This window comes from Lepus europaeus, chromosome 7 (assembly GCF_033115175.1).
Source record: "Lepus europaeus isolate LE1 chromosome 7, mLepTim1.pri, whole genome shotgun sequence".
Classification (NCBI taxonomy): Eukaryota; Metazoa; Chordata; class Mammalia; order Lagomorpha; family Leporidae; genus Lepus; species Lepus europaeus.
The window spans coordinates 47,180,766-47,202,726 of NC_084833.1; the positions used below are offsets into that span (position 1 = coordinate 47,180,766).

Consider the following 21,961-nt stretch of genomic DNA (forward strand, 5'->3'; position numbering starts at 1 on the left):
CAGCATTAATTGTGGTTACTGTCTTAACAGTATCCGTAATTTTATGATATTTAAATTTAAAAGAGAGGCTTTTTTTGTGCTTTATTTTGCATTGAACATTTAGCAAATTTGTCAGTTAATTTTGGATTTCATTTGTTTTCTTACTCCTTCTGTGTATATGCCAGGCTTGGATGAGTGATTTGTTTTGGGATTTTGAAGTCTTACCAAGGGAGATTAATAGGTTTTACAGGTTATTGAAACAGTTTATTGTTATCCACTAAAAAATTAATTTTTGTATTGTTCTTAGTGGTCAGTAGTGCCTTCTTAGTATAAGACATAGTAAAACCTACTAATTCTGTGTCCTTTATCAAATGAGGATTTTTACTCATCATATTTCTGTCAAACCTGCTTCTTCAGTATTCTTAGTAAATGATGCATTGTCCCCTTCAGATGATGTGGAGGAGACCGGGAAGCCATTATTGACTCTTCCCTCCCTCCCTCTTTCCCGTGGTCAGTCAGCCTGCAGGCATTGTGGATCCCATTCATGCCAACCAGGCCACTGTTGTCTCTTACCTGGACAACTGCTTTATTTTCTTCCCCGAGCTCCCTGCATCTAGACTTGTCCCTTAAAGTCTAAACTTCAGAGCCATCTTTACAGAACACACCGACTTTTCAGTTACCTTCCTTAGGATAAGGTCTGGAGTTTTAAAAGCACGTGGCTCGTAAGGCCCTGCACAACGCCTTTCTGTCCTTGCTCTTGAGCTTCGTGTTACAACCGTGTGAAGTCAAGCTCTCTTGCCTCCAAGCCTCTGTCTGCATAGTGTGTCTCTTCTGCCTCAGAACTTCCTTTGTATCTTCAGCCACTACCTTGACCCTCCAGACTAAAGTAAGCCTACTTGCCCTGTGATCTTCCAGCACCTGGGACTTGTAGTGTTACATTCATATCATTTTATTATAATTTCCCCACTAGATATCTTCTTTGCTTTTAGATTAAAAACTTTATGAAGGTAGGGATAATGTCTTACACAACTCTGTTTTCCTGGCCCCTAACATAGTACCTAAAAATAATAAGTACTTAAATATTTTCTGAACTGTCTTTTTAATTATTCACTATTTTCACTTGTTTGGTTCAAGAACTAAGATTTTGCATTTCTGAGAATCCAAATTATTAATAAGAATTACATAATTTTTTGAATTCTCATCTAGGCGGCTAGGATAATCCTGTGAAGTTTTAAAAGCATCATTTAAAAAAATTTATTTATTTGAAAGGCAGAGTTACAGAGAGGCATAGGCAGAGAGAGTGAGCGAGAGGGAGAGAGGTCTTCCTTCTGCTGGTTCACTCCCCAAATGGCCACAACAGCCGGAACTGGGCCTATCTGAAGCCAGGAGCCTGGAGCTTCTTCCAGGTATCCTATGTAGGTGCAGGGTCCCAAAGACACATTAGCAGGGAGCTGGATCAGAAGTGGAGCAGCCAAGACTTGAACCAGTGCCCATATGAGATGCTGGCATGGCAGACAGTGGCTTTACCCATCACGCCACAGCACCAGCCCTGAGAGCATCATTTTTGTCAGTGCTTGGAGCACTGGGCTTTACATTTGTACTATAAAAGTCTCATTTGTTCTTTGTTCTGATTATTGAAGTAAACCAGAATGATGATGTGTTTACTAAATTTCTGAATTGTTGCTTGTGTGAGACACAGCTAAAAAGAATTTTGACTTGTGTTGTGTTTGTTGATATAATATTGTGTGATGTGTTTGCTATTTGTTTACTGCTGTTTCCCCTATTAGAATATAAACTCTGATGAGCACAGAGACCTTGCTGTATTTCCTGTTTTATCTCAGCACCTATAGCAGTGGCTAGCAGAGTAAAAATATTTGTTGAACGAATGAGTGATTGCAATTCCCTATAAAGTTATTGATTCAATGCTTTTGCTTTTTGTGTTTAGTTCTGAAAATCCAGAATGGCTTGATGTTTACATGCATATTTTACAACTGCTTACCACGGTGGATGACGGAATTCAAGCAATTGGTAAGGTGTTTAATTGAGGCACAGTATAGTAATTCATTTAATTGTTTGCTGTTTTTAAATTGCTACTTTGTTTATCATCTTTTTTAAGTACAGTGTCCTGATACTAGAAAAGACACTTGGAATTTGCTTTTTGACCTGGTCTGCCATGAATTCTGCCAGTCCGATGATCCACCCATCATACTACAAGAGCAGAAAACAGTGCTAGCCTCTGCTTTTTCAGTGTTGTCTTCCATCTATGCTTCACAGGCTGAACAGGAGGATGTCAGGATAGGAAAAGGTAAGTACTGTTTTGTTCACTAAATTTAACTGTAGTCTGTCAGGTGTTAAAAGCCAGTCTTGTGTTTATTCTTCACTTGGTTTCTTTCTCCCGCTTAAAAAAATGTTTTTACTGGGGCATGCGTTGTGCTGTAGTGGCATGGTGCAGTATTAATGCCAGCACCCCATGTAAGTGCTAATTCAAGTCCCAGCTGCTCCACTTTCCCAGCTCACCTGGGAAAGCAGTGGAAGGTGGCTCAGGTGCTTGTGCTCCTACCATGCGTGTGGGAGACCGGGATGGAGTCCTAGGCTAATGGCTTTTGAGGTCGATCTCTGTCCATCTCCCCCTCTCTCTCTGTAATTCTGCCTTTCAAATAAATAAGTTTTAAAAAATTGGTTTATTCCCTTAATTACAAAAGTATTATGTACAAACAAAACATTTTGTAATATTTATAAAAGGCAAAAAACTGTGTGTAATGTTACTATCTAGAGATAACTACACATTCACATGCATAATATATATATATATATTAAAGATATTATTTATTTACTTGAGAGGTAGAGTTACAGACAGTGAGAGAGAGGGAGAGACAGAGAGAAAGGTCTTCCTTCTGTTGGTTTACTCCCTAGATGGCCGCAATGGCTGGAGCTGTGCTGATCCGAAGCCAGGAGCCAGGTGCTTCTTCCCAGTCTCCCATGCAGGTGCAGGGGCCCAAGCACTTGGGCCATCTTCTACTGCTATCCCAGGCCACAGCAGAGAGCTAGATTGGAACAGGCGCCCATTTGGGATGCTGGCCCCGCAGGTAGAGGATTAACCTACTGCACCACGGAGCCAGCCCCACATAATATATTTTTATATCCTACCTTTCAGCCAACTTTTATTATTTAGAAATATAAAATGAGTATTTTTCAACACATTCTTCCACAGGATGATTTTTTAAAAAAAATAAAATATTTGTTTGAGGCTGGCGATGAGGCTCACTAGGCTAATCCTCCGCCTGTGGCGCTGGCACCCCGGGTTCTAGTTCTGGGGCGCCAGTTATGTCCTGGTTGCTCCTCTTCCAGTCCAGCTCTCTGCTGTGGCCCAGGAAGGCAGTGGAGGATGGCCCTGGTCCTTGGGCCCTGCACCCGCATGGGAGACCAGGAGGAAGCACCTGGCTCCTGGCTTCAGATCAGCGCAGTGTGCCGACCTAGGGGGTGAACCAATGGAAGGAAGACCTTTCTCTCTCTCTCTCTCTCTGTCTAACTCTGCCTGTCCAAAAAAAAAAAAAAAAAAAAAAAAGTGAATGAAGGAGTGAAAAACCCAACTTAACTGGCTGATTCCATGTCTCTTGATTTGTTTATCACAGAGCTTCCTCTAATTGAAAGCCTGATTCGGGTCTTGCAAAATATGGAACATTGTCAGAAGAAACCAGAGAACTCAACAGCGTCTAACACAGAAGAGACTAAAAAGATTGATTTAACCCAAGATGATTTCCATTTGAAAATCTTAAAGGATATTTCATGTGAATTTCTTTCTAGTATTTTTCAGACATTAACAAAGGTAGGAAATAAATTTTTTTTAGCAAAAGAAAATGTAGATTGCTCAGTGCTCAAAGTTTATACGTGTTTTTTTTTTTAATATAAAAGTTGTATAACCCTGTTGCTTAAATATGAGAAAATAAAAATCTTCTATTATAGGTTTGTAATCTTAAAACAGCAGCTTAGGGGCTGGCGCTGTGGTATAGTAGGTTAAGCCTCTGCCTGTGGTTCTGGCATTCAATACGGGTGCTAGTTTGTGTCCCAGTTGCTCCTCTTCAGATCCAGCTCTCTGCTAAAGACCTAGGAGAGCAGTGGAAGACAGCCTAAGTGCTTGGGCCCCTGCACCCAGATGGGAGACCCAAAGGAAGCCATTGGCTCCTGGCTTTGGACTGGCCCCAGCGCTGGCTGTTCGCGGTCATGTGGGGAGTAAACCAGCAGATGGAAGGCCTCTGTCTGTCTCTCTTTCAGTAACTCTGCCTCTCAAATAAATAAATAAATCTTTAGGGGAAAAAAAAAACAACTTACATAGTTTGACAAATTTATATATAGATTTTTCACATACTATTTTATCTTATTAATTTATTTGAGAGTTACAGAGATAGAGTATAACTATACAGAATATATTCATACTCACTGAATTTTTCCTGGAAGATGACTTCTTTTTGAAAATTATTTATTTATTTGAAAAGCAAAGAGAGGCAGAAAAAGAGAGACATCGTCCATCTTATTCACTCCCCAGATGCCTACAATGGCTGGGCCAGGTCAAAGGCAGAAGCTTGGGACTCAGTATGGTCTCCCACGGAGGAGGCAAGAACCCAAATACTTGAGCCTCATTGTCTGCTGCCACTCAGATGTTTCACATTAGCAATAGGCTGAAATTGGAAAATGATGTGGGGCTGGAACCCAGTACTCTGAAATGGAATGCGAGCACCTTAACTGCCATGTTAAATGTCTTACTCGAGAATATTGCTTTGAAAAAGTTTCTGTATGGTGAATTTTTTTTTAAGACTTATTTATTTATTTGAAAGGCTTAGTCGGTGGATGGGCAGGGTTGGGGAGAGACAAGAGGCATTTGCTAGTTCACTCCCCAAATAGCCCCAATGGCTGGAGGTGGACTGATCCAAAGCCAGGAGCCAGGAGCTTCATCTAGATCTCCCATGTGGGTTAAGGGCCCAAGCACTTGGGCCATCTTCCACTGCTTTCCCAGGAGCACTAGCAGGGAGCTGGATTGGAAGTGGAGCAGCCAGGAACTGAACCCATGACCCATATGTGATGCTGGTGCTGCAGACGGAGGCTTTGTCTGCTTTGCCCCTTGTTTTGTTTTTAGTGAATTATCCTGCTTTCCTTTTCTGTAGTTGTATTTTCCAGATTTAAGTTTGTTACTTTAGTAAAGGGTTTTAGAAAATAAATGAGTTTCAAGCAAAGCGGCACAGTGAATTAAGCTGCTGATTAGAATAACAGCATACCATCCTGGAGTCCTGATTCCAGTCCCAGCTACTCTGCTTTGATCTGCTTTCTGCTTAAATGCCTGGAAAGGCAGTGGATGATAGCCCAAGTTCTTTAGTCCCTGCCACTAAATAGAGTTCCTGAATTCTGAAACTTTTTTAGAAAATTTTTTTATAAAGATTTATTTATTTATTTGAAAGAGTTACACAGGGAGAGAAGGAGAGGTAGAGAGAGAGATCTTCTGTCTGCCAATTGGCCGCAATAACTGGAGCTGTGCCGATCCAAAGCCAGGAGCCAGGAGCTTCTTCCAGGTCTCCCACATGGGTGCAGAAGCCCAAGGACTTGGGCCATCTTCTACTGATTTCCCATGCCAGAGCGGAGAGCTGGATTGGAAGTGGAGCAGCCAGAGCCTGATCCAGTGCCCATATGAGATGCTGGCACTGCAGGCAGGAGCTTTACCTGCTACACTTTACCCCCAAATCCTGGAACTTTTGCCTGGTCCAACCTCATTTGTTGTGGGCACTTGGGGAGTGAACTAGCAGGTGGAAGATGATCTCTCTCACTTTTTTCCTGCCTCTCATCTCGCCTTTTGAATAAATTAATTAGTAATTTAAAAAAATGCTAGATAACTAGGTCTGGCATTCATTATATGCAAGTAAATATGAAGATTACTGAGGCATCATGGCTACATTTTCCAAAGTGCTATTGACATGTTGGTTTTACTTGACCCCTATTATTGGGCACTACAATTTTTATATCGAGTACAATTCAACAGATGATAAATTGTATCTTATTTTGATTTTGATTTTTATTAGAACATGTTTCCAAATTTTTTATATTTCTTGTTTTATAGATTTGTTCATTTTGATTGTACTTCTTGGGTAATAATTTTTTTTATTCATTGCAAGTATTCCTTACTTACCAATGTTTTTGTTTTTTAGAGGGAAGGATACTGAGGTGCCTTAGTTTTTAAGTGGCAGGAATTTAGAGAGAAGATGGGTGACAGCACACTGAAGACAAGATCATGAAAATCTTATTATGCTATATTTAGGGAATTTGGTCCTAATATTGAGGAAACTGAGGAGATACTAAAGATTTTTTTAAGCCTCAAGTAATATCAATTTAGAAAGATTACACCCAAAACAATAGAGAAAAGGGATTAGAAAGAGTTGAGGCTAGAGGCAAAGAGACCAGTGATGGACTCTTTGGTTGATAATCCAGAGTAATCTGAAACATGATGAGAGCCTAGGCGACTGAAGTGTGAATGGTGAAGAGGGGTGGGATGGATGAGAGAGGTTAAGTAGAACAGAACTGAACACTGCAGTGGGGATAGTCAGCAGCGGGAGGTAAGCACAAGTCTTGGCTGTGCTCCAGGGTTCTGGCTGCTGCAGCAAGTGGGTGGGGGTACCACCTTTCACTAAAATAAGGTCTGCAGTGGAATAGAGCAGGTTTGGGATATGCAAGCCTCCTTTGATGATGGTTGGTTTGGTTGGGACATTTGAAATACCCATAGGATTTGTGGAGAATTATACACTGACTTGAATTTATTCACCAGAGAAGAGCTTTATTTAGAAATCTTTCCCTTTTGACCTTAAATCTGTTTTTGGTTTGTGTGTTTGTTTTAGGAGACTGTGGCTCAGGGACTAAAGGAGGGCCAGTTAAGCAAACAGAAATGTTCCTGTGTATTTCAAAACCTTCTTCCTTTGTATGGCCCTGTGGTGAGTATGGGTAAACAAATAGGTGGCTGAACTGCACAGGATTATTAAAATGTCTTCAAGTAAGCACCTCATCTTTTTGAGGCTGTTGTCAAGAAAGTTAAGAAAGATAGTATATACAATTACTATTATTTATTGTGTTTGTGAGAAAGATTATCACTAGATAAATCACGTGCTGTCCTGGTAACAGTTCTAATTTTAAGAGGAAGGACTCAACAGTGAATTTATTGTATCCCTTTGTATTATGATGTACACAGCATACACATAAAGGTAATTTAAAAGTTCATGAAAAATGAAATTAAAAGATAAGCTTTGGTGCAAAAAAAGTTTTGAGGGGTTGGCATGGTGATGTAGTGGATTAAGCCACTGTCTGTGATGCCAGCATCCCATATGGATGCCGGGTTGAGTCCTGGCTACTCAGCTTCCTATCCAGCGTTCTGCTGGTGCACCTGGGAGAGCATTGGAGGATGACCCAAGTGCTTGGGCCCCTGCACTTAACCAAGAGAAGCTCTTGACTCCTGGCTTCAGCTTGGCCCAGCCCATCACTGGTCTCTTTGTTGCAGCCATTTGAGGGAGTGAACCAGCAGATGGAAGATCTATGTCTCTCTCCCTCTCTGTAACTCTGCCTTTCAAATAAATAAATAGATAATTTTTTTTTTTTTTTGAAAGATTTACTTATTTATTTGAAAAGCAGAATTGCAGAGAGGCCTCTAGAGGCAGGAGCCAGGAGCTTCTTCTCAGTCTGCTTGGGCAGGGGCCCAAGGACTTGGATTATCTTCCACTACTTTTCCAGGATAATTATAGGGAGCTGGATAGGAAGTGGAGCAGATGGGATTTGAACTGGTGCCCATATGGGATTACGACACTACAGGCAGAGGCTTCCATTCCGCCACAGCACTGCCTGAAAAAATACATCTTTAAAAAAAAAAGTTTTGAGTTGCTTGTATAATTTTTTCATAGTAGTTGCTTATCTTCCATGAATTTTTGGACAATCCCTCATATGCCAAAATTTATTTATCTTATAATTCCATTTTTCATGAACTTTTTGAAATACCCTTGTATTTAACAAAAACAATATTCCTATATAGGAATAGTCAGTAGTTTTTGATGGTTCTTCAACTATGGTTCTTCACATTTGCTACCACTGGAGGTAGTTCAAACTAAGGACTGTTTTAGGAAAATGAAATGTAGGTGGTGGGGCATGAGGGAGCATCTCAGCACGGGGTGGTAGTAGAACTCTGGGAATGGACCCTGAAGTGGAAGCAGTGGAGGAGAAGTGCTCAGGAGGAAGACAGAATGCCCGGATGCTGATTCGGGGCACTGTTCAGCAAGTTCTGTTACTGTCATGAGGAGATCTGTTAGTATTGCTTTTCCATTGGAATATTTAGGTAGAGCAGTTTTGGTAGTCAATGCCTTAAATGACATTGTTTTCTACTATGTTAATTCGACTCTTTCATTTGACTCATAGGTGGAAGACTTTATCAAAATCCTTCATGAAGTTGATAATGTCCTTGCTGATTACCTGGAGGAAAACTTCCCAAGTTTGAAGGTTCAGACTTAAAAACTGAATTGGATTTTTTCTAAGAAATAAACTTTATTTTCCTCACAGTGGAAATTGACATAAAGAAATATTAGATAAAACCCATCTTAGTGCACAATTTCTTGGTATTGCACTTAGGCAATACCACCTGTGTCATCTCACTTTTGTTTGGTATTGAGAGTTTTACCACTGTGACTTTCCTTCCGGTTTTTATATTAGTTATGTGTTATTTATCACCTTTAGTTGAAGAAAGTAAAAATGCAAGCTAATTATTGAGGTTCTTTTTAGAAAATGGGAGAGTTTGGTAAGGATTTTCTTCATAACTCTTAATTTGATTTCTTTGTGAGAATTTTATATTTGTTTCCACAAATGCATTCAACTATAGTAACAGAAAGTCCTGCTTTAGTAGCTTAATTGTATATCTTTTGGTAATAAGAAGTCCAGAAGTAGGTGGTTGAGACCCACATAGTGGCTCAGGAACCTTGACAGTTTTCATCTTTCCTCATGGTCTGTGACATAGACCTTTGTGTTGATTGTCTCATGGTCAAGGGGCTGCATCATCTCTAAGCCTCCCTCCACATTTGGGAAAGGACAAAGAAGCCAAGGAGATTTCTCCTGCAGATCTTTACCTTTTTTCTTTTCTTTTTAAATTTATTATTTGTAAGGCAGACTTACAGAGAGAGAGAAGGAAAGACAGTGATCTTCCATATGCTGGTTCACTCCTCAAATGGCTGCAATGGTCGGGGTTTGGTCAGGCCACAGCCAGAAGCCAGTAAGTACATATGGGTCTCCCATGTGGCTGCAGGGACCCAAGGACTTGGGCCACCACTGCTTTCCCAAGCACATTAGCAGGGAGCTGGATGGGAAGTGGAGCAGCCAGGACTCTAATTGGCACCCATATGGATTGCCATCATCAGAAGCAGTGGCTTAACCTAATAAGCCACAATGCTGGCCCCTAAATTAAATTTTTAAAAAACTAATTAGTTTCAAAGATTTAGAATATTAGGCTATTCCTTATACCTTGATTATTAGACCCTGGGGACTACCCTTTCTTAACAATTATTTTTCCTAGGAGACCATGCTTATAAGACTTCTTTAAAAAAAAAAAAAAAGATTTATTTATTTATTTGAAAGAGTTACACAGAGAGAGGTCTTCCACCTGCTGGTTCACACCCCAGTTGGCTGCAACGGCCAGAGCTGTGCTGATCTGAAGCCAGGAGCCAGGAGCTTCTTCTGGGTCTTCCTCGTAGGTTCAGGGGCCCAAACACTTGGACCATTTTACACTGCTTTCCCAGGCCATAGCAGAGAGCTGGATCAGAAGTGGAGCAGTCGGGACTGAAACTGGCACGGCAGGTGGTGGCTTTATAAACTATGCCACAGTGCCGGCCCCTCATGAGACTTACATAATTTGATCATGCAGTAAGCTTTCTTGTTTTACTCTAATTTTTATGCCTTAGGACCCGGCCATGTAACGTTCTAGGACTGAGCCACACCATTCCTGGAGGGTAGGAAATATTCATATTACCCATGCTGCTGACCATCATGGTTTGGCTACTTAGGGCTCCTAATGCATTTGACTAAAGGTGAATAGAATGTGATAAAAAATTTGCCTACTGGGCCCAACATTGTGGCATAGCCAGTTTAGCCAGTGCCTTTGGCAGTGGCATCCCATATGCACACTGGTTTGAGTCCAGACTGCTTCATTCTGATCCAGCTCCCTGCTAATGCACTTGGGAAAGCAGCAGAAGATGGCCCAAGTGCTTATGCCCTTGCATGCATGTGGGAAACCCAGATGGAGTTCCAGGCTCCTGGCTTTGGCCAGGCCCAGCCCTGGCTATTGCTGCCATTTGGGAGGTAAAACAGCAGATGGATGATTCCTCCCCCCCCCCCCCTTCTTTCTCTAATTCTGCCTTCCAAATAAATATATGGATCTTTAAAAAAAATATTTTTGCCTACTGGTGTGGAAGAAAAGAGGTTTACATCTGTGGCAAAAATGGCCACCATTTATTGAAGATTTGGTGGAATGAGAAGGCCATGCCAAGATGGCTGCTGTTAACGGAGCCTGCCTGGCAACAGGCTGTGATTGGATGGCTTTGGAAACTGCCTGGCAACAGGATGTGATTGGTTAGGGCATAAACTGCCCCTTGACCGGATTGGCTGCCTCGGCTATATAAGCTGCTGTACCAACTGAAATAAACGAGTCTGCAGGTTGCTTGCCCCTGGCCTGCTTTCACCCGGCTCCTGGTGTCTGTGTGGTGACTCCGCGCCTCTTGCCCCGACCACACTTCTCTCAGAACAAATCCACAGCAGCAATGTACTATGTGCCAGGCATTCTAATCTGTATATATATTATCTTATTTTATTCTACAATAATTCTGTAAAGTAACTGTTACCATTTTATAGATGGGGATGTGAGTATTCAGAATGGTTAAATAAGTTGCCTACCTGGCCCTAAATCAGGTCTTTTTCACCATGCTAATATGGTTGCATCCTATAGGTGGTCATGGGCCAGATCATGATGGGTCTTATATAACATAAGGAATATACAGCCAGGATATCTGCTTATCTCTGAGAACTGTTTCTTCTTTTCTTTTCTTTTCTTTTCTTTTCTTTTTTTTTTTTTTTGACAGGTAGAGTGGATAGTGAGAGAGAGAGACAGAGAGAAAGGTCTTCCTTTTTGCCATTGGTTCACCCTCCGATGGCTGCTTTGGCCGGCGCATCGCGCTGATCCGAAGCCAGGAGCCAGGTGCTTCTCCTGGTCTCCCATGCGGGTGCAGGGCCCAAGGACTTGGGCCATCCTCCACTGCACTCCCGGGCCATAGCAGAGAGCTGGCCTGGAAGAGGGGCAACCGGGACAGAATCCGGCGCCCTGACCGGGACTAGAACCCGGTGTGCCGGCGCCGCAAAGCAGAGGATTAGCCTATTGAGCCGCGGCGCCGGCAAGACTAAATATATTCTTGCCCTGGGTATAGTGAGGTTGAACAAGGGATTGAGTCTTACTCCAGCTGAACAAATCAGGTTGGCCTAGGAGCTTTGGATTCTAAAGATCATTTGATTTGCATGACTGAAGGCACTGTTTGGGACAGTCAGTCATTTATTGTCCACTATGTAGGCATTGCATTGAGCACTAGGAAGATAGCAGTGACCAAAACTAGCAGAAACTGTGTAATGAATCTACTACAGTGAATAAAGCAAACAAATATTCTTCCCTAATGGGACTTGGCATTCTTGAGGTTCTTTGTTAGAACAGAGGAAGAGTGTATGCATAGAGGGATAGAAGAGATCATGCATCCTGTAGCAGATGGGATCATTAGTTTGAGCTTTTCACCTCAATATACCCATTCCCTTGCTATAGCTTCTTGGTGGGTGATGTGTACTTCCCAGTTCCTTGACTTTTGAGTTTAGCTAAATCACTTTGGCTAGTAGAATGTTGATTGAGCTGATATAAGCAGGATACGTAAGTGCTTATTTGACCTTTTTTTTTTTTTTTTAAATGAAAACAAAAGCATTTATTTATTTGGGAGGCAGAGTTACAGAGAGGGATGGAGGGAGAGATACAGGGAGAAATCTTCCATCTGTTGATTCATTTCCCAAATGGCTGCAACAGACAGAACTGGGTCAGGCTGAAGCCAGGAGCTAGGAGCTTCTTCCAGGTTCTCCACATGGATGCCGGGGCCCCAATCTTGGGCCTTCCTTTGCTACATTCCCAAGTGCATTAGCAGGGAGCTGGGTCAGAAGTGAAGCAGCCAGGACTCAAACTGGTATACATATGGGATGTTGGTGCCAAAGGAAGTGGCTAAACTGGCTATTAGTAGGCTAATGGCTAAACTACATTAGTAAGGAGCTGCATTGGAAGTGGAGCAACTGGGACTCAAACTGGTGCCCATATGGGATGCTGGTGCTGCAGGCAGTGGCTTTACCCACTATACTACAAAGTTGGCCCCCTGTTTGGCCTCTTGTACTCCTGTCATTCACCCTGAGAATTACCTTGATAGTCATTGATTCGTGGAGGAAGAGAAATGTGGAACAGACCTAAACCCAGGCTGCAGCCAGAAACCTGGAGTCTTGCCTTGGCCTGAGTTGCAGTCAGCCTACACAACAGTGAGCAGGAACTAAATTCTTGTTGTTTTGAGTCATTGATTTTTAGGGTGGTTTGTCACACAGCTTTATTGACATAATAGCTTGCCGAAGCAGCTTGAGAGAGTGGCTGCCTTGGTGTTCATCTGTTTTCCAACTTCATGTCAGTCTCATGAGTCTCAGCAGTAATTCCTGTTTTAGGTGTGTGTGATAGATCCCCATGTCCCCATTGCAAGTAAATTTCACTTATAATGAATTCCATTTACATTCCCATTCTTAATTGAGATAAAAGATGGTTCAAGGAATGAGGTCACAAATAACAGACCAAGGAAATGTGAGTCTGTGGGGTTACAGAATGGTAGGGTAATGAATGATCTGTAATTCTGGATGAGTAGCAAGCTATCCATGATATAAGGTTGTGAAGAGTTAACTGAGTGCCTGTGTGCCTAAAGAACTTACACACTTGTTATCTGACTGAGGATAGTTGTGTGTGAACTGCAGTGACATGCACCTTGCAGAGTTTAAAGGCAATGAAAAGCTTAAAGCTTTTCTGAAAGCCTTCTGAAGGAAGAGGGGATTGATGTAGAGAGAATCAATAGGAATTGGTCACTGATTTGATGAAGAGCTGATTCTAGACTTCTGGGCAGCTGAATGGATGATGGTATCATTCAGTGTGATAGGAAAGTAACTCATGAGGAGTTGCTAGTATGAGAGGTGAATAGGAGATTTGTTAAGTTTTAACATTGAACTTTGTTAGGAAACTGGCACAGTTTTAGCCAGACGGCCACATGGCCCAACCTCTGTTGTCAAGCTCCACCCCCATCCTAATGGGATTCGCTGCTCCTGCTTCCCTGCCTGCCCACGGGTAAAGTTTTAAAAGGGCCTGTTCCTGAACATGAGCTCTCTTGGCTCCTCTCTCTAGCCTCCTCCTCTAGTCTCTTGGTTCTTCTCTCTTGGCTCCTCTCATCTCTCTTCTCTCCTTGCTAGCTCCTCTCCTCTCTGTTTCTCTCTTATACTCTCTTTCTCTCTCTTTTCCCTTTGCCGCCCCTTCACTCTGGTCTGTTGGGTGTTCCCCAATAAACCCTTTCCCTTACTCCGGTGTTCGGTGTGTTTTGTGACGGCTAACATTAATATATAACAAACTTTATCTGTCCAGTTTCCATACAGACCTGGAACTCTGATGAGAGAATGAGGCCAGAGGTATAGATTTAGAACCTAGAAAAAAGCTCCAAGAAGCATAAACTTTTTTTTAGATGATTTATTTACTGGTGCCAGCGCTGTGGTGCAGCAGGTTAACACCTTGGCCTGAAGTGTCGGCATCCGATATGGGCGCCAGTTTGAGACCCGACTGCTCTACTTCCACTCCTGTCTCTACCTCTCTCTGTAATTCTTTCAAATAAATAAAATAAATCTTAAAAAAAAAAAAAAAAAAAAGATTGGATCAGCTTCGGCCTTGGCAGCCATTTGGGGAGTGAACCAATGGATGGAAGATCTTTCTTTCTGTAACTCTGCCTTTCAAATAAATAAATTTTTTTAAAGATATATTTATTTATTTATTTGAAAGAGTTACACAGAGAGAGAGAGAGAGAGAGAGGTCTCTTCCATCCGATGGTTCACTCCCCAATTGGCTGCGACAGTCGAAGCCGCGCCGATCCGAAACCAGGAGCCAGGAGCTTCTTCCGGGTCTCCCATGCGGGTGCAGGGGTCCAAGGGCTTGGGCCATCTTCTACTGCTTTCCCAGGCTACAACAGAGAGCTGGATCAGAAGAGGAGCAACTGGGACTTGAACTGGTGCTACACCATGGTGCCAGCCCCAAGCATAAACATTTATAAGACTTAACAGTGTCAACAAGAGAAGTGGGAGTTGTACAGGAAGACATGGACTACGTTGGGAGAATTTCACATCCTGTAAATGACTGGAATCACAAGGAAATAGTATATTGAGAAGCTGTACTCCAAATCCACCATTCTCATCTTTAAAAGTAGCTGCTCTACCTACAGCCCATCACTTGGTGATGGATTGACTTTTGGACACTCGAAGGCACCAGCCTCCTAAAAAAGGTTTTCTTACAAGGATCTTATTTTTCAAACTCATGATTGAGCAGGCAAAGCATAGTGGAAAGCACACCTGAAAAAGAGGGAGGACCCAACACATTGTATATGAAGTATGATTTTAATTACAGTATCATGCAAAGAGTATTGAGTAGAAATAGATCACATATTAATGGTGAAAAGGAGAAAAACATTGATCAAGAGTTACTGTGAGCTTGACAAATAGCTTTTCTGATCATCCTCATGGTTAAATGGAGGTAAATGATGCCTCCCCTACAGGATTACTGTGTACATATAAAATCACTGGGAATTGTCGAGCACTGTACAAATCTATGAAGGAGCTCCCAAACACTGACGTTTTGTTCCATGGAAATCAGTTTCTAAGGGAGCCTCAGCAAGATGATGCTTGTTAAAATGAATTGATTGGTAACTAGGTTTTCTTGAACAAGATGAAAAAAGCTAAAAAATCTGAAAGTTCTACAACTGTGCTTGCTTTTCACTAGAGATGAAGATGTGCTGTACTCAGTGTTTCCTTGCGAATCTGGTTTGTACTGGAACAACAAGAGCTCTTACAGTCTGACTCTCTCTCTCTCTCTATATATATATATATATCCCACTTGCTACCTCCAAGTCCCTTGTGAAATGGTTGGATTAACTTTTAAACACCAGCTTTCTATGTTCCACTACTAAGGCTACAACATATATTTATAAAAACTTTTCTGCTTGGTAGGGCAATTCATTAATTATGTACTAGGCTTGTATCAATATTGGGCTTGTTGACCTGCAGGCTATTTAGAAGTTGAAACCTTATCAGACCATCTGCCAAACACCGCCATTGGAAGTGTGTTTCTCTATTACTGTAATGAAATCACTAAAATCATTTCCTGTTCCCAGTCCTTGTTCAGATCTTCTATCTTCTGTCAATAAGAGGATATTAAAATACTCAGGAAAGTCCACATATCCTTTTCATCCTGGTCTGCAGTGAAGCACATGGCTTTGTGTTTTAGTGATGGAAATAATAATCAATGACGTCAACCCTATTGTAATAAAAGAAGGCTGCTTATTGAAGTCCCTCTCCAGCTGTTTTTCCTTTGACATCATGGGATCTGTTTGTAAAGACTTTTGTGGGTTTTGTCCCTTACCATTTGGGTTATATGATTACATGAGAAATTGAAGTTTTGAGAACAGTCTCTTCTCAGAATTGACACCTTCCCGCTCAGGCTAAGTGCATACAGGCTGCAACAATGGAATTGTGGGAACAGAGAACAGAGGCTTTCTGTGTTCTAGAGGAGTTTGACTTCCTGAGGTAAAGGCTTGCATCCAGGAAGTATGTATTGAGAGCACAGAGGGTGGGTGTGATTGTTTATAATCAGTCCATAATTCAGGTGAATGCATGGCTGTGTTATATCACTCAACATAGGACTATGTTTTAAGTCCTTACCCCAAATCATTTGAGGAATTTGACATCTCTGCAATTTCTTCCTTTTGGACTCTATTTAGGAAGATTGGTGGCATTTGAAAATCCATGTGTGTGGTTTTCTTCAAAATTTCACTGATTTGGGACTTTTTCCTCTTGTACTCAGAAACAAGTATTCACCTGGCCTGTCAGCAAGGACTTCTCAAGGAAACTTTTTCTTAATCCTATTTAAAATTTTTTTTTCTTTATTTATTTGAAAGGCCGAGTTACAGTGAGGCAGAGAAAGATCTTTCATCGCTGTTTTACTCCCAGAATGACCACAGTAGCCAGAGCTGAGCCAATCCAAAGCCGAGAGCCAGGAGCCTCTTACAGGTTTTCCATGTGGAAAGCAGTTGGGCCATCCTCCACTGCTTTCCAGGTGCGTTATCAGGGAGTCCATTGAAAGTGGAGCAGGCAGGACAGGAACCGGTACCCATGTGGGATGCAGGCACTGCAGACAGTGGCTTAACATACGCCACAGCGTCGGCCCCTCAAATAGCTCTTAAGTCCTTTACCTCTCCCATCACAGAGAAGTCTGTACTCTGTCAGGAGAAAAGGAAAAGCTGTCGATACAGATCCTGAACAAAGTTCCTAAATTAAATTCTCTATTTTTAGGTTTGGACAAGTCAGATAACTTGTTTGTCCTTAAATGACCTCTAGAAATTATTTCAGTGTTTTAAGATGGTATATTTAAAGCAGTTTGGAGACTTCTAGCTCCAAATGCACCTTTTGCACACATTAAGTGGGCAAAGGATTTTTCTGAACGGTTTTTAAAGATCCAGATTTCACATTTTCAGATGACCCTTGAGTGATCTGAAAATGTTAGGGTTTTTTTTTTTTTTTTTCATTCTATTTGAACGTGTATTGTGTGATTGTTATTCCTTTAGAGTAATTTCAAAAGAAATTTCCCAGAACAATTCAAAGTATTCAATAAAATATTGTCTTTTAGGAAGTTGCCCTGAGCGCTTGTGGCTTCAAGGGAAACTGGATCATCCTGCAGAAAGCCCTTTAGAGGAACGTGCCAAGTGCTCCGTAACCATGAGCCGGCCCTCCTTTGATGGAGAGATTAATAGTTTCCATAATCATATCATCCTGGTTCTGGGCCTGGAGTTTACTCAGACGTGAAAGAAATGGAAGTTAATTGAAAAAGATTAAAAAAAATTCTTCCTCTCTTATTTCCTCTCCAAGCCTCTCATCTAGAGAAGTGATGGGAAGGAGATTCAAGAGTTGTCAATGAGAGCCCAGATAGTTAGTTTGCTTTGCAATTCTGCATATAAAGAATCAGAAGAAAGCAGTTGGATGGTGGAGAGGAGGTAGGCATGGGAAGAGGGGTACAGCTGTGCCTAAATAATTGCAGCCGGAGCAGAGACAGTGGGCAGTGGACCCAGTGTACATGTGGAGAGTTGTCATAGGGAACCTTAGGCATCTGGTCCTGGAGGAAGCACAGAGGCTGCAGAAAAGTGATTGTCATCAGAACTGGATTGGTCTGGGAAGTTTTGTGTATTTCTGCTACAGAGGATGTGCCACCTCCTAGAGTTAGGGAAATACTTACCTTTGCTTAAAATAAGCTCATTCTTTTCTGGCTCTAAAATTTGAACTCAGTTTTTTTTAAGCCCTTGTGATTACCTTTGTCTTGTTCTCAATCTGCAAGCACCACTTTCTGTAAGGTGATTGTTGGTCCTTGGAGAGTTTCAGTGGGCAGAAGATTTGGTCCTCTGGGAGAATCAAGTTGTTAATAAAACGTAGGTTCTAGTAAGAGTCCTGTCTTTGGTCAGAGGTCAACTTCCATTAAGTGATCACCACATGGTTTTTTGGAGTTTGTTGAACCAGGAAGAGAGAAACTGAATAGGAGTTGAACACATTGATTTCACAGTGTGTTGTGGTCTGAATTTACTGTGTGTTACACACCATGCCTAGTGGGACTAATGAGGTGACATCAGGATTAGGGAGAGATCTCTTCTGTCACCTTCTGAAAGTTAAGGTTCAGATCATTTCCCCTGGAGCAGTGTATATTGACTCCAGATTACATGCTAGAGGGAGATCTGGGGTTTTCAGGGCTTATGCACTGTAAGAGGCTCTTTTTTGCGCAGCTGCCTCCCTGTCGTTCATATGTAGGCCCGATACCACCTCTCCACCCCTAAGTTAAGGGCAACAGTTAACTGCTTGTCCCCGGGGCTAGTGCTGTGGTGTAGTGGGTAAAGCCACCACCTGCAGTGCCCACATCCCACATGGGCACTGGTTGGGGTCCTGGCTACACTTCTTCCAATCTAGCTCTCTGCTATGGCCTGAGAAAGCAGTAGAAGATGGCCCAAGTCCTTGGGCCCCTGGACACATGTGGGAGACCTAGAGGAGGCTCCTGGCTCCTGGCTTCAGACTGGCCCAGCTCCAGCCGTTGCAGCCATTTGGGGAGTGAACCAGCAGATAGAAGATTCTCTCTCTCTCTCTCTCTCTCTCTCTCTCTCTCTCTCTGCCTCTCTGTAACTCTGCCTTTCAAATAATAAATAAATCTTCAAAAAAATTAAAAAAAAAAAAAAAAGCTTGTCCCCATCCCTCTTGGGATTTTACGAAGAACTCTCATGTGAGCCAGTGCTGTGGTGTAGTAGGTTAAGCTGCCTCCTGCGTTGCAGGCACCCCATATGGGTGATTGGTTCCAGTCCAGCAGTCTGCTAATGGCCTGGGAAAGCAGTGGAGGAGGGCCCAAGTGCTTGGACCCATGCACCCACATGGGAGACCAGGAAGAAGCTCCTGGTTGGAGTCCTGGCTGCTCCTCTTTCAGTCCAGCTCTCTGCTATGGCCTGGGAAAGCAGTAGAAGATGGCCCAAGTGTTTGGGCCCCTGGCTTTGAATCAGCCCAGCTCTAGCCAATGCAGCCATTTGCAAAGTGAACCAGCAAATGGAAGACCTCTCTCTGTCTCTCTCTGTAGCTCTGCCTCTCAAATAAATAAATAGATCTTAAAAAAAATAAATTCTTCTCTCAGGATGCTCCTATTCCAATCTAGATATCCCATCTGCAGAGGAGGCTCTGGGTTTATGCTTTACCATAGAGTATCAATGCTGAATTGATAGCTAGTGGATATGCCAACAAGCCCACCATGGCAGGGCACAGTGAAACCATAGCAGTAGGAAGAGGGTGTGCTGGTCCAGAAGGCTGTGGGAATGAGAGTCAAGGGTTTGTTGCTAGTGGGAACTGAGATGAGGCCGGGTTGGGTCACTCAGGGAGCACCCAACAGCATCTTGCATTTGTGAGCTACAAGATGGCCTCAAGTGGCAGTGAAGCAGCTAACACTCTGGAAGCCAAGAGGCCAGACCTGGAAAGAACATAATCATCTTCACGTCCTCCACGTGGGCCCAGCTACACCTCTCCTCCATACTCAGACACCATCTTAGGAGAAAAGCTATTTAAGACACTTAACTTGAGAGTCTGAGCAGTTCTTTAAAAATCGAGTTACATTATCAGACCATAATAAAGCTAAACTGAATTGCATCTTTGCTTTATTAATTTTCCTGCTATGAACAGAGAAGGACTACAGAGAAATTTCAGATTCATTACAGGCAAAATGAAGCTGTTACCTTTTCTTTCCACGTCGAGTAACTGCATGAGTGCAATTTTGAGACCCGCAGCATGGGGAAAGTGAGAGGAAATGAAGTTGCTCAGGTTTTAGCAGGTAACTGAGAATTCTTCCAGGTTGTTTTGGCACACTCAATTCTGCCCCACAGGTAGATTCATTTCCAAGGAGACAAAGAGGAGGACACTAAGGTTTTTGAGATTATTTTATTTGAAATGCAGAGTTACTGAGAGGCACAGGCAGAGACAGAACGAGAGAGATGTCTTCCATACACTGGTTCACTCCCCCAGATGGCCGCAATGGCTGGAGCTGTGCCTATCCGAAGCTGGGAGCTAGAAGTTTCTTCCAGTTCTCCTATGTGGGTGCAGGAGACCAAGGACTTTGGCCATCTTCCACTGCTTTCCCAGGCCATAGCAGAAAGCTGGATCAGAAGTGGAGCAGCTGGGACGTGAACTGGTGCCTATATGGGATGCTGGCACTGCAGGCAGTGGCTTTACCTGCTACACCACAGTCCCCACCCTGACTTTGTTGTTGTTTTAAATATTTTATTTATTTATTTATTTATTTATTGGAGAGGTAGAGTTATAGACAGAAAGGTCTTCCATCCGCTAGTTCACTCCAAAATGGCCACAATGGCCAGGGCTGAGCCAATCCAAAGCCAGGGGTCAGTAGCTTCTTCCAGGTCTCCCACACAGGTGCAGGGGCCCAAGCACTTGTGCTGTCCTCTGCTGCTTTCCCAGGCACATTAGCAGGGAGCTGGATCTGAAGTGGAGTACCTGGGACTCGGACCATATGGGATACCAGCGCCACATGCGGGACTTAGCCCATTATGCCACATTGCTGGCCCCTCGACTGACTTTTATATCAAGAATCCACAGGAACCACCTAGTATATGTGGTGGAGCCATGGAGTGCCTTTATTTTGAGTATACCCTTTAAAATGCTGACACAGCTAAAGGAAAAGATAAGGTGGAGAATGCCAAATCCAGTCTCCAGTCTCCAGTGGGAAACAGGAGAGACAACATAACTAGATTCATTTGTACATTCAGCAAGCATTTACTGATTGCCAGCCACATGTCAGACACCATGCTAAGTGCCAGGGATAGTGTAGCACTCTCCACAGGATTAAATGAATGAATGAAACTATGCCCCCATTCCTGAGGCTGACTTGGCTGAAGCTAATAGAGCTTAAGTTTCAGGCTGTTCCTAAACTTGGATGTGCATTGGAATCACCGAGAGATCTTTAAGAATCCTGATGCTGGAGACAGCGATTTGGCGTAGTGGGTAAAAGCTGCTGCCTGCACTACTGGCATCCCATGTGGGCGCTGGTTCGAGTCCCGGCTTTTCCACTTCCAATCCAGTGCTCTGCTGTGGCCTGGGAAAGTAGTAGAAGATTGCCCAAGTTTTTGGGCCCCTGAGCCTGTGTGGGAAACCCAGGGGAAGCTCCTGGCTCCTGGTTTCGGATCGATGTGGCTCCTGGCTTCGGATCGGTGTAGCTCCGGCCGATGTGGCCATTTGGGGAGTGAACCAGCAGATTGAAGACCTCTCTCTCTCTGCCTCTCCTTCTCTCTCTGTGTAACTCTGACTTTCAAGTAAATTAATAAATCTTAAAAAAAAAAAAAATCCTGATGCCTGACTCCTGCCCCCAGACTGATTTCATTGGTATGGGCTGAGAGCTGGGCATCATGAGTTTTTAAAGCTCACCACCTTCTAATGTTCAGCAAAGTTTGGAACCACTGGTTTAAAGGCCTCTTACTTTCTGGGGCTCCTTCAAAGACCCTGAGAGGTATCTAGGAAGTTTGAGTTTGCAATTTTGTATTCCTGAACAGGGTCTTTGAAATGAACAAACTTTAGGTGCCAAGAAAGGCCTTGTAGTGCAGCAGATCAGCTGCCACTTGGAATGTCTGCATCCCATATTAGTGCTGGGATTTGAATCAACTACTCCTCTCTTTTTTTTTTTTTTAAGATTTTTTATTTATTTATTTATTTGACAGGTAGAGTTACAGAGAGTGAGAGGGAGAGACAGAGAGAAAGGTCTTCCTTCTGTTGGTTCACCCCCCCAAATGGCTGTTACGGCCGGTGCACTGCACCAATCTAAAGTCAGGAGCCAGATGCTTCCTCCTGGTCTCCCATGCAGGTGCAGGGCCCAAGCACTTGGGCCATCCTCCACTGCCTTCCTGGGCCACAGCAGAGAGCTGGACTGGAAGAGGAGCAACCGGGACTAGAACCCGGCGCCCATATGGGATTCTGGCGCCGCAGGCGGAGGATTAGCCAAGTGAGACATGGTACCGGCCCAACTACTCCTCTCTTGATCCAGTTTCCTGCTAAT

General features: G+C 43.0%; 1 protein-coding gene across 5 annotated transcripts in view; it reads left to right on the plus strand.

The window, feature by feature from the left end:
• SAAL1 (serum amyloid A like 1) overlaps window positions 1-21,961 on the plus strand; it is a 49,981-nt gene that overhangs the window by 12,728 nt on the left and 15,292 nt on the right. Inside the window, exons 8-13 of one of the 5 annotated variants that reach the window (XM_062196413.1) lie at window positions 1,925-2,007; window positions 2,096-2,284; window positions 3,612-3,805; window positions 6,855-6,947; window positions 8,413-8,493; window positions 14,126-15,701. In XM_062196413.1, coding sequence (XP_062052397.1) covers window positions 1,925-2,007; window positions 2,096-2,284; window positions 3,612-3,805; window positions 6,855-6,947; window positions 8,413-8,493; window positions 14,126-14,347 — 862 coding nt within the window. In that variant the 3' untranslated portion in view covers window positions 14,348-15,701. Of the gene's footprint in view, window positions 1-1,924; window positions 2,008-2,095; window positions 2,285-3,611; window positions 3,806-6,854; window positions 6,948-8,412; window positions 13,002-14,125; window positions 15,705-21,961 lie in introns of those variants that run through there. The other 4 variants (XM_062196414.1, XM_062196417.1, XM_062196415.1 and 1 more) reach the window with 4 other exon arrangements.